The sequence below is a fragment of the Kryptolebias marmoratus genome, linkage group LG14 (assembly GCF_001649575.2).
Source record: "Kryptolebias marmoratus isolate JLee-2015 linkage group LG14, ASM164957v2, whole genome shotgun sequence".
Taxonomy (NCBI): Eukaryota; Metazoa; Chordata; class Actinopteri; order Cyprinodontiformes; family Rivulidae; genus Kryptolebias; species Kryptolebias marmoratus.
The window spans coordinates 21,778,998-21,792,572 of NC_051443.1; the positions used below are offsets into that span (position 1 = coordinate 21,778,998).

The window sequence follows — 13,575 nt, forward strand, 5'->3', positions numbered from 1 at the left end:
GCCCCTTTCAGACAAGCCTGTCTGCAACTAGTAACCAAGCCAAGAAGAACTTACCTGTTCCGGTTCCAGTCCACGACGGTCACGTGAGTGTCCTGTTTAGAGTCACAGGTCCCGCTCCTGTCCAGTCCACAATAAAACTCTTAACACTTCGTCGTTGTGTTGCGAGTTTGAATCCTGTCAAGTCCTGCCTTGTCAGTGAAAGTGTCATCAGGAGTTTATTGGTGGAACTTATGCCATGTCAAAGTTAATCAGATCTCTGCTCTGTAAATTGCAGGATAGCATTTTGCTGTGTCATACCTCTTCAACATCAGATAATCCCACCTAACCAGCTGTGCCACATGATTAGGGAAAGAAAGAGTCAAGAATAATTGTTACCCAGCTACTTAAAAAAATTTGAAATGATCATGAGTACCGTGGTATGGGAACTAATTTAAATGGCAGTAAGTGAAAAGTGCATATAAAGTTTTAAGCACTGCTTCCTGCATTCTTTTTTTTTTAACCTACTATATCTCACATTAGTCAGCTGAATTGACATTATGCCTATGTCAGATATCTGAGCTGATTAAACTTTTTTTATGTGATAGTAACAATAGTTCAAAGTGCAGGTCAACTTATTCACTTGCCCATTTTTTTATTTTTATTTTTTTAATAAAATGGAATTTGATCACTGAGTAGCTAAGGTCCCAAGAGTCCAATGGAAAAACAAGTGAAGGCCAGAATCTGACATTTGTGATCAGAAACAATCATCCTGCTCTAACTCGAACTTCACATCTAAGAACATCTCATTTCTGTATTGTTTTAAGAGTGACAAATAATATTTTGGAATAACTTCCTCTTCCAAACAAACACAGAGCAACAACAACAAAAAAAAAATAGTATTCATAAAATAACCTCCAGAGCCATTGCTTGACCAATCATTGAGCTACTGGCATATGCAGCATCACTATTTGCACCCAACAAGTGCAAAAATTGATCTTTTTAACCTAAACTGATAAATCTTCAGGGCTCTATCTCTGTATGTCTGCAAATCCACCGTTTCACTGTTGAACTTTGAAAAAGCATGGCTCCCTTTTGGCATACAAATGTGATTCACTGATAAATGTTCTAGTGAGTTACAGCTCGGCTGGAAAGTGACGCCTTCTCACTTGGTTTGATATGTTCATGCCAATGAATCCAAAAGGAGGGTCGCGTACACATAGAGAGCTACACATTGTCACCTGCTCACACACAAGAGTGCACTGTCACAGACACACAACCAATGGGAGTGCAACACTTTGAGATGGTAAATCAGAATGCCGGCACTGAACTTCAATTTCATTTCACGCTGCTGCCGTGCAGTCAGATCATAACTTACAGATGGTTACTCACACAGACACACTTTAAAACACACCCATGCATGCATGAGCGAAGTCATAGATGCAGAATGACAGAGCCACATTTTCATCCATGTGAGAGGTAGATATTGTGCAAATTGAGATGCAAATATCCACACACGAGCTTTCACAGCTGGTACTCCATAATCAAACTTCATCAGTAATCTAATCAACTCAAGAGGGTGTACATGTTTGTTTAATGGCTTGTGTACTTGCTCGTTGCATCCCTGCATAAGTCTTTGTGATTGTTAGCTTTGCATTATGTCTGCATGTGTGAACTTGGGTTTTATATATATATATATATATATATATATATATATAATGCTGCTCCACCACCACTTTAGATAAAATTATGCTTTTTGTCAGCATCATTTGCATCATAAGCTTTAGAGTGTTATATTACTGATTATGTGGTTCACGTTGTTGCCCAACAAGCAGAGGCCTTTCTGTGTGGAGTTTGCACGCTCTCTCTGAGCAACTGGAAACTGGCCAGTTGGTGATTCTAAACTGGCTGAGAAGTAAGTGTAAGCATGTATAGTTGTTTGTCTAAAAGTTGGCTCTTTGATGAACTGATGATATGTTTATGGTGTAGCCCACCTCTTTCCCTCTGACACATGGCATAGTCCCCCCATACACCTGAACAATATTAGGAAGGCATAGAAATCAAATGAATGAGTGAAGCTAACTTTGTTCTCTAAGTAAGTGAACTCAACAAATAAACAAAACAAAATAACTGCTGATATTACTGAAGCCAAAAGCAATGCCACGCCCAGCAATAGTTTGTTTTTTGTTAAACCAGGAATTTTGGCTGTGTTTAATGATGCTAATCAAGAAGCAAGGCTTATGTTATTTTTAAATGTCCTCTTTTGTTGTTCTTCATTATGCCCTGACCTGTTTTTTTTTTTTGTTGTTGTTTTTTTTTCTACAATTAAAAAACAGTTAGTCAATTTAAGATAAATAAAAACATTATTCATCTGGAGTTTGTTTACATAAAGAACACAGTTTGATGCTGATTCTCTGTGTCTTCATCCGCCTTGACTTTGGTTTACTCATTATTCCAGGTTGTGTATTTGCCTAATTTCGTCCTGCCTTCTTTTTTTTTTTCTTTTCTTTTACTATTTTTGCTACTTCTATTATCTAAATTTACTAAACAAACATCCAACTTCTTTCTGTCTTAAGTATATATTTGCTTATTCTAACCTTCACTGATCTACTGAAAAACAGATTCTGACTCACCGGCATTTATTGGTAAGACCAATACTATTACACTGTGTTGCAGTTTATTTATTTATTTATTTTATATGTAAAAATATCCCAGGGTCAGAGTGCAACTTTTTTTTTAAACTGTGTGTACACTCATGCAAATAAATATTTACCAATCAGTACATATCTGCCAGAACAAGATTGTATGAGTTCACCTGAATGTGTACTTTGGTGAATGTGCAGAGGCATGTGTGCTGCACATGTTTGGCTCATCCCTCATGACACTTTAGTAGTCCATGAACCTTTAAATGCAGTTTATTACCCATGGGTTTGTGTGAGTATTGGTTTGTATTTAATTCTTCTTTGAGTTGCCTCTGGGCAGGGATACTGTGCTGTCCTGCAGGTACAGCACTAGTGACCTCAAGACAAGATAATATGTTGACTCTGTATGGTAATGCACTTCTCAGGGTGAACATCACAGAACTGCCTGAGAACAACAATGCCCTCAGTAGCCTGCTGAATCTCATGATGTATACAAAGTTCAACTTTCTGGTATTGGAGAAAATATGAACCAGTGGAAAAAAATGTCTGGGGGGGATACTAAAATCAACTGAGTGAAAAATGTTCAGATTTATCTAACTGACAATAAGCAATATCCACCCATCCATTCATTTCTTATACCTACTTGATCCTGGCACAGGGAATTGGTTCCTATTTCCAACAGTCAACAGGTGAAAGGTGGACACAGACACACCCTCAAAAGGATCACCAGTCCTTTAAAAAGCCATTTAGAGACAGTCATCAAAGCACAAACTCAAACCTACAGTAAATTTAGAACTGCCAACTAACTTAACATTAATATTTTTGAAATTTGGTTAAAATTTTCCAGAATAAAACCCACATACGCACAAAAAGAAGATGAAAACTCCATTCAGAAAAGTCCCACATGAGGTTTGAAACCAAAACCTTCTTGCTTTAAGGCAAAAAGGAAACCCAACTGCTTCAAAATGCAACTCAAAAGAAACAGTGAAAAATAAATATATGCCAAACTGTAAATGCATTGTGCCTTTTTAATGGGATTCTGTGGAGTCATTATTGGCGGTAAGTATCTTAAATGCTGTAGAAAGCAGTCCGAATACTTTCAGATAGGAGAACCAGTGCAGCATTTTCATGGAGACATTAGGCGGATTGGGGGCAATTCCTGAGCAGATTTCAGCCATAGAAAATATTTTCATTTTCAAAAATTTTATAGTGATTCACCTGATTTCATGGATTTTACTTTTATATTAGATAGTTACATGAACTGGCTATATTTAACAAATTTCATTCTGTCTTGTTTTTAATTATAAATATATATGTAAGTGACTGTCTGATGCAAAAGTGACATGATATCAAAGTTTACAGTAAAGCATTTGGTTGGACTGCATTAGATTTTGTGAGGTTTGTGTTGCTTTACACAGCTGAAATATGGCTAAGTCTTGACTAGCAATTAGCTTGACTCCTTCATGACACTTTTACTAGATTGTGCCGACTTTTGTCAACTGCAGGTAAGATGCCTGTGATAGGAACTCCACAGAAACTCACTTCACAATATCTGAACTATTCACCAAGTGATATGTTATTCAAGACTGTCAAGATGGATTAAAATTTTATGAACACATTTTAGACATTAATAAAATATGTTTGTATAGAGCATATGAACATGACTCACGCCTGATATACCTAACTAATCAGCTTATATGCAACTTAGTTACAAAAACAAAGTTTTTTTTTTTGTTTGTTTTTTTTTTCTTATTATTATTATTTTGTTTTTAATCATCTGTATGACTCATTTGTCTGATAACACTTATCTGATTTTGAAGACAACATGAGTTATCTCATCTGCTTTGCCTCTTTGAGGGTCATAAACTGTTTAGCTAATATAGCTGTGTCAGCTGGTATCAACATACAGTAAATGGGGAGCACAATGTGTAAAAAAAGAGGACATTGTTGATTTTCATTTGCATTTCTGTTGAGGATAACAGTACTCTGCTGCTGCTCATATTGCCTAGTCCATTACCAAGAGATCAATAGCACTTGAGTTGAATGTCATTATGGTTATTAGGCCTGCTTGTCTGCATGGTCATGAGGAATGAGGGCATTATGCAGGGGAGCGTCCTTATGTGTGAGTGAGTTCATGAGTGTAATCATAAGTATCTGCTTGTGTTTCCACTGTTGCTGTAATGTTTATTATTCTTGAGTGGCGTGTCTGCTGGCTACTGAAGCCCAGAGAAATACTACTGAAGAATGCTAAAGTTTCAACACAGTTCACATGGAACAAGATTCAATATAAAAAATAAGGGCAAGAAACAAAATAACAAACACGTACAATACAATTTTAACAAAATATTTCATTTAAACGAGAGAACAAGTCATTTACTTAATTTGTAGATTTAATTCACAGGGTTATTTAATTTATATAGAAAAAGAATACAGAATGTCCATCAAACAAATAAAATGTAAGGCAAAAACAAAACTTCATAAAGTTAAACTAACATGAGCATTCAGAGATATCCCCAGTCTATTCTTTAAAGAATTTGGGTTCATTGAGGTTTCACACATAGTAGATTGTGGTCAAACCAGAGTTTGTAGATTAAAGGATAAAACACAAAAGTATCATGATTGACTTAAAGTCTAATAATAGTGCTGTTGTGTAAAGATCTAGTGTTGTTTAGAGATGAAAGAACAAAAAAAAAATCCATGCAAGCATGCCTAGAGAACAATTTTACCTTCACTGACATGAACCCATGCCATAACCCCTATTGATTGGTTTCACCTGTGTTCCTTAAATAATTGTCAGCACTTCAAATGTTGTCGGCCAGTATACAAATCCTAGAATATATATATTTTTGTTGCTGTTTTGTGTTTGTGTATGTACTGTGCTTTTAAGAAATGCCAGCTGTTTTAAGCATTATACTAATCCCACTTTATACTGTATGACTAAGTGCCTTTGAAAGGTATCAGTCTTCAGCAAAAACCTGGACGGATAAACAAATAGAAAACAAATGGTAATTTATTTGAAATTAAGCAAGTTGGACTGAATTGGACTGAACTGCTTTTAGCTCTTTAATATATATATATATATATATATATATATATATATATATATAATTTCAATTTTATTTATTTATTTATTTTGTGTGTATTTTTATGCATTTTTAAAATAGCTTTAGAAAATGAGAAAAGGTGAAAAATAGCAAAAAGCAAGGAAAACCTAACGTTCAAAGCAGAACACAGAAAGAGGCAAAAAGCTGTCAGGGAACCAATAAAAAAGGGATACAAGAAATTGAGGGATAAGATAAAGACTGGTGCAGAGTGAGAAGAGGGAGAGGTGGGTACAAATCTTGATATGATCGAAAAAAGACAGGAAGAAGTTACAAGGAGATGATAACATTAAAAGGCTGTTGAGATATACTAGAAAGAACAGATGAAGAGAAAGACAGATGTCAGCCAAGAAAATAAGGAGGATGGGATGGTTTAATGAGGGGGGTGTAAGGTGAAAAATCTCAGAAAATAAAAAAATAGAATTAAAAAATATCACTTAAGATTTTTCTTTTTTTACTTGCTATTTAATACTCTCATCTGGTAAAGGACTATAATGTTAGACATGCACTTTTATAACACTTTAATTGAGGTGATCCTGGGTATTTTAAGCAAGAATCTCTTCTATGTTATAAACAGTTCTGAAGAACAGATTCTCTCACTTAGATGAAATAGTTGATTTAGTACCACTTTTCTCAAGTTCTTCTTTCTTTACTCATCACATAAAGCCATTGGGCACCAGCATCATCATCAAAGCTAACATCAAAGTGAAACTTTATGGTTTTTCTTCAGATGCAAATAGCTTTTTATGTAAATAAAGTCACACAGACCCATTCAAAGTGACTTGACAGAAAGACAGATCAAAGAAAATTGCCATTTTTTGCTACTAATGTGCATGCAAGCACTCACTTTATTAAAAAAAAAAGAACAAGGAGGGCATACATGCAGGTAACTAGGATGAACAGATTAAAATCAAGTAAGTGGAAAAATGAATAGAATTACGTAACAGAAAAATAGAAAATGTGAGTTAGATCTAATGTTAGATAATGAAAGACGGAACGGAAGGACAAACAGTGTCAGGTTAATGTTAATGGAGGCAGGGATTGTGTCTTATTAAATATAGATGGCTCTGTTATGGGACATGAAATATACATGAAAAACTGAGTTGACATCTATATCAGCTGTGTTAAGAGGCATGTCTGAGGAGATTGAGAGAAGGAAGGCAGATCAAGTGAAAAACAAGAAAATAAGAGGTATTGTGGTGAGAAACAAAGGAGGGAGGGAACAGACAAACAAAGAGAGAAAAAGACATCTGAGCAAGATGAGGAATGTGACAGCATTTGATCTGAAGCCAGTGAGAGCCCTCCCCTTTTTGTTCATACACACAAGATTTTTTTTCTTGAAATGGAGATCAATATTTTATAGTTTGTACTTGTGCTGTTGATCCTGCAGTGTTTGTGTCAATTTGAAGTCTCCACTTCTTGTGGTTACGACAAGACCTTTGAGACTTATCGACAGAGCAGGGGTACTAACCCCAGTGTCATGACTAAAACTCCCATTAGGATCACATAAATCCCTTCACCCTGGAGGTCACGCTCCAACTTTTCTGACAAGGCATTGTTGGCATCAGTAACAAGATAGTTGATTCAAGAATAAAGACATCATATAAAATACATGTAAGAATGAAAACAAATAATAATATCTTTCCTTTGTTTTTGGTCATTTCTGTGCGGAAAAAAAAATATATAATCTCCTAACTGAATGTAAAAGGGGAAAAATCTTAATGCTATTTATGAACTTCGGAAAATTTTATATGTACAGTATATATTATCCCACACTTTCCATTGTTGCTGCAACACATCAGTGATTAAGTAATGAGCATAGCTGGAAAGTGGAGCTGATTGAATGCAGCTATAATCCAAATAATAATATTTCCTTCATTTTTTTGACAGCTGAAAAGGTTGCCAGATAAGAAAGTCTTATTAGCTTCTTCTAGCTTCTTGTTGCTAGGGAAACAGTAATAGATTATAGTTTGTCTACTGCGTATTCAGTATAATTATAAATACTTTAATTTTAACTGTCTGTGTTCATTAACCCAAAGCCAGGATACACAGAGGACAGTAATTAGACTATATTTCTTTTATTCCTTCTTGCTGTTTCCAACACTTAATCTCTACCTCCTCTGTGCTTTCAGTTGCAAGGAACCAATATGAGCGAATGGGCAGTGACGTCACCATGCAGTGTGGCTCCCTGGACAGAGATGCGTCTGTGTCATGGAAGGTGAACGGGACAGACGTAATATCCCCACATCATCTAGAAGGTCCGAGACTGATTCTGACTGAGGTGGACCTTGGACATAACGGACTCTACAGTTGCTTTCAGAACCCACACGGAGATAGACGTGACACCATCTACCTTCACGTTGGCCGTAAGTAGCAAGCCATTTATTTTCCAAACAAGGTATTAGAAAACTTCGGCTCCCTAACCCTGTTCCCACTTCCCATCACATTTTTTTTTCTCAATTGAACCCTTTAAGCAAATGGAAATGTTCTAACATTTGAAGGCTGTCTCATTTTATTTTGAAAACTTGAATTGTCTGACCCACTGCCAGATGACAAAGTTGTAATGATTAGTTGTTAAAATGAGATGTTGACTATTTGCAGTTATGACTGGGCATTTTAACAATCATACAAAAGCTATTTAGGTGTCAATTTAGGAGCATTTCCTATTGGCCTGTGAGATGGCAGTGGCCTCCCTTGAGATCCATTATTTTGATGGGAATGGATTTATACACTGGGGATTATGCATAATAATGGGGTTCAGATGGAATAGACTTCTGGATGATAGCTCCAAAGGATGGAGAGCGAACAGCTTTAACTTGAGAAAGTAAACGACTCAATTCATACTTTTTGAACTGCATGCAAGGATAGGAAAAGTAAAAAAATCTGTATTAATACACAATTTGTCATGCTTGACTCTAACATCAGGTGCTGGAAACATTACTGTATATTATATAATTGGGACTTTATGCATCAATTCTTACTGCATTAATGAATCCCACCGTATCAATTTAACACCACTGTTTATTATTTTTATGGATTTATTGTCAAACATGTCATAATGCATGATGCATATGTGTACAGTAAGGAAAAAAAAGAAAAAAATTGAAATATTTTTTTAAAGAAAGCAGAATTAGCTTGAATACTTCATTGAAAGCTTATTTATTTATTTATTGTACTATTAGATGCACATTATTATAGGTCCTAAAAATTCTAATTTAAAGAATGGTACAGTGGTTTCATTGTCATATTAGAAAATGTTACCATGGGAACTAGCTTTAAAGTACAAACTGGAGATTTTTATCCACCCCAGCAACATTTTTAGAACAGTCAAATATAAGTTCAAATAAAGCAACACAAGCATCAAACTGTTTAGAAAAGGTGTTCAGCTGGTGAGTTTGCTTTCAGCTAATTTGCAAACTTTGTATTAATCTTTCGGTCTGCTCATCAGCAGAGCGCCAAAAAAATAAATAAATAAAATACCAAAGTACGCCAACCATCAGCAATGCATTGTAGTGCTACTGTTAAATGTAATGTTTCCATGCAAATATTTGATGAATGAGACTATATGAGAGTGTGACAGTTTGGTTAATCATATTGGCAATGATAAATTACCGAATGCTAAAACAATACTGAATTAATGAGAGTTTTATGTCATGGTAGATTGTGTCAGCAGGGTGAATGATGCAATACATAAACAGGTCTGAATTTGTGTGAAAGACTGAGAAAGACTGAATCAGAGATGTGTACTGGGTGTCTGTGTACAAGCTTGAGTGTGTTTCCTTTCACGAATGGTAGTGTTTCTGCATGGTAATGACACTTTGGTGGTCTCAAACTGTGCATGTGAGAGAGAAACAGACTTTCATTGTGTAACCATTCATCAGGGGTCAATTACAACTTTGTGAGAACAATACCTTTGTGGCTTACCCTGGCATTGAGCGTAATTGCCTTGTTAACAGTTGGTGATTTTGTGACATATTCAAGACACACACTTGAGCAACTTTAATTTTGCATTTTTCAAACTAGAGAGACTCATATCAGTTTGCTGCTTCTTAATCCTTTTCTGTGAATTCACCTCTCCACACTTTCTACATTTTTTCATTATATTACCTGTCACCTACAAAGCTGAAAAGTGTTGTGCAGTCATGACAGGCTACACTTGTTGTGATTACCATATTGATGATAGTTTGATTTTTACGCAGTGTTTATAGCTCACACCCGGGGCTTGTTATGTTTTACACAGGCAGAAGTGTGATCAGGAGAGAAACACAGAGCCATCTGTCTATGCATTTTATTTATTTATTTATGTATTTATTTTTTGAGTTGCTTTCTGATGCATCTTCACTTTCCGGTTCTCCTCTGACTTGCGTTTTTGTGGTTGCAGTTGTTAGTTTTGTGATTATGTTAGTTTGCATCAGGAACAGGGGATGTCGTGCTCCAGCCCAGAGTTCGTGTGTATGTCACCTAAATTTATGAAGTGTGTCAACAAAGTGTCAGTACAGGGAGACAGCGGTTGTGTGTCTGCAAAATTTTACCACTGCTGTAATGTCTGCTTTGCTTCCTCTTTGCATTATTTTACCACTATATAAAACTGTGGGATGCTTACATTATCTCTAACAGTTTGGTTACATACAAAGTTTGAGTTGCCTAAAACAAATGTACAAATATAAGCATGAATGTCAAATTTTGCAGTGGCAACACTGAGACCAAATAAAAAGCAGTGTTTGTGCATTTGAGTCTTAAGCTGAGACATATGGCAAATGTTATTGTCCCTCAGAATGTTTAGAAGGATTTATATCTGATCTGTAAGTGAATGCAGTAAGGTACACGCAAGCACTTTTCAAGCATAGCCCACTCAGTGACATCTTTAGACACTAAATAAAAGATGTTTGCTTGCAGATATATAAAAAGCAACACAATGACATAAAAAAGTCAGTGGATGAAAAGACATGCACATTTGAAGTTTTTTTTTTATAGTGAAATATAACATCCTTACATCCTTTACTCTGTGCTCCTGCCCTTTACTGGTTCAAACTCCTGTCACCTAAACAATTTATAGCAGAGCAACATGGGCTGCAACCACCCGGTTATTTAGCCTCATGGCGAACAAAACATCAGTGCAGGAGGTCATATATCGAGCCATTTACTCTGTGACCTGTCAGACTGTCAGCTACAAAGCACACAGACACACACTTACGCATAGACCAGCTGGGAAACTTGAAATTGTTGCACCAGCTACTATAATTCAAGTTTAAGCACATTTCTGCAAGTTCAGTGATAATAATCCTGATAATAATCAAACTAAATTTATTATTGTTCCTATTTTATTTTATTTTATTTTGCAATGAACACAAAACTAAAGCTTGCCAATAATAATCTTTTGCAATTGTAATGTTTTAAACTTTCCATGAGAATCTACGTATCTTTCTTGCAAAGTAATTTAGACCAATAAAAGAGAGAGGGTGGGAACAATACATGGAGCAGTGCAATTTTGATAGCACTGGGAATTGCAAATCTCAAAATGTTACTGTTTTGTTGTTATTCAACTACTTAGCCACTCAATATACCAGCTGATGCTAAACAAGTGTACTTCAATCTAACAAAACATCAATTTTCAGTTTGGAGGCAGTCAATATAAGTTTTTTTTATTTGTCCAAATGCACTTGTAAGGTAGGTAGATTCTCATACTTCTCATTTTGGTAAGTCTAGATAGTTTTTATAAGATAACTCTTTTATGTAATGATTAAATTTAACAGATATTCACAAATGTTACCAACTCAAAACTACACACAAATTGGTCACCTGTGGTTTTGGAGGATGAGTTCAAGGAGGTGTGAATTCCCTGGTTAAACTGATGTGCAGGCAACTTATTTCCACACGGACACACCAATTGATGTCTATTTCCTTTCCCTGGGCAACTTGTTTTGGTGTGTAATCCCTACACACATACACTCACACTCATGGGACCTGTGCTACATTGCTGGGTAATGAAATTGTCTTGTCTCTTTGCAGACAAATCACTATGGGAGAGGATGTACCCATAGAGCTCCTCTGGGACTTCCTCTTTAAACTTGGAAGTATTTGGCCCCATGTGTAAGGGCACCAATGGAACTATTGAGCTGTTTGCTTAATTGCTCTTCTTCTTGCCCCAGTTTCTGATCGCTATTGGTATCTGAAACATCTGAGAGATTTAGACAACCTATAAATTTAAGTTATGTGTTTGACAATTTTAACTGGTCGAGCTGAAGAGACTGCCCTCTGTCAAAATTTAGGGGTTTGGTAATTTCTTAAGACTTAAGATCCACATAGAAATAGGATTACAAGGACACATAATACCTTTCACAAAAAAAGAAAGAAAAACTCAATTCAGTCAGTTTTGTCAAGCAATTCAATAACCTTCTAAATTATACTGAAGGTCGCCTCTGACATAGAGAAAAACTAGAAACCTCCAACAAAAATCAGTTTTGAGGTTTAATATTTAAAATTGACAACTGAATTGAAAAAATAATATTAATATAATCAAGGCTAACGTTAATGAATATGTTAAATATATCCAGTCTTAGGCTTTTCCCTTTTACTAGATTTTAATTGCACCACAGGCCCTTGATTTTATGTTACAAGACACAGTAGTTTAAATATGAAATAAGACATTCATTCAAGAAGCTATATACCATCAGTTGCTGTCAATTTCCATTGTGTTTTTACCAGCATTCCAATATGCTGTGCATTAAGCTTTCTACACATGTTGGCATACAACAATTTCTGATGTTTTTTTTAAGCAAGATTGACTATGATACGCAAAGTAATACATCAAAATACCTTCAAAATTTGACACTTTTGTAACTGGTAAATATTTTATCAAAGACATTACTTTAAATTTTGAGTTTATTAGCTAATGTACACACATTGCACTCCATTTAAAATGTCCCACATTTAAACTCCATTTGTAAGGCTAGATAACTTTACCACTTTGCCCCTTCCCCTACTTCACCAAAAAGGAACTGGGGAACTGGAATGTCTAACCTTTCTTGTGAATATCAGGTTACTAGTAATCATGTTATCGTGAGAGAGGTCTTCTGCATAAATGTTCATTTGTTCACCACATGTTGATTCTCAGATTATCTATCATTTAGATGTCTCATTAAACATTGCAGTATTCATTCTTACTGTTAATGTTTCTTTTCTTTTTTTTGTCTTGTTTTGTTTTGCTCCATATCCCAAATTCTTCTACATTTTTGCTCTACTTGCAAGACAGCAGGAACGCTCATCATTTTATTGTAACAGACAACCATAACAATTGGTAAAATGGGCCTGGTTTACAAAGTCATTGTGGAGCCACAAGGGAAACTAGAAAATATATGGAAAGAGAGGTATGTTCCTTGGCTTTTTTGCATCTGTTGGGTTTCAGAAATAATCTGGTGAGACAGATTGTTTACCCGTCTGGTTTTTTTTTTGTTGTTGTTTTGTTTTTTTTCCAAAGCTTTTCTATCATGGGGAAACAGTGTGGCAAAAATCATTAGCAGCATTAAGGCTATCCCCAGTTTAAATTGTTTATGCCTCTTTACTCTGGCTTAGATTAGATTTTGTGTTGCGCAAAGTCAGAGTAAAGGACATGAGTGCTATTTGAAATGCTGTGCTGCTTTGCCAAGATTCCATAAGACTTACGCTCAGCATTTTTTTTAATTTGATTTTTAATGCATATGTTTCAGTTCATTCCAAAACTACAACTTTACTTCATCATATTTGTTCATATCTTTTGTTTAAGTTCTTCTTCCTCATATTTTAAAGTGTTTGACCAAATGTGTGGGTGTGTTTCTCATTCTGTTCTCTCCTCCACTAATCCTCTTATACCACCCACC

At 35.5% G+C, this 13,575-nt stretch overlaps 1 protein-coding gene across 4 annotated transcripts in view; it reads left to right on the forward strand.

Moving 5' to 3' along the window:
• cntfr (ciliary neurotrophic factor receptor) overlaps nucleotides 1-13,575 on the forward strand; it is a 210,597-nt gene that overhangs the window by 111,380 nt on the left and 85,642 nt on the right. For all 4 annotated transcript variants that reach the window (XM_037979341.1, XM_017410707.3, XM_037979342.1 and 1 more), the window contains one exon: nucleotides 7,852-8,085. In XM_037979341.1, the coding sequence (XP_037835269.1) occupies nucleotides 7,852-8,085 (234 nt within the window). The remainder of the gene's footprint in view (nucleotides 1-7,851; nucleotides 8,086-13,575) is intronic.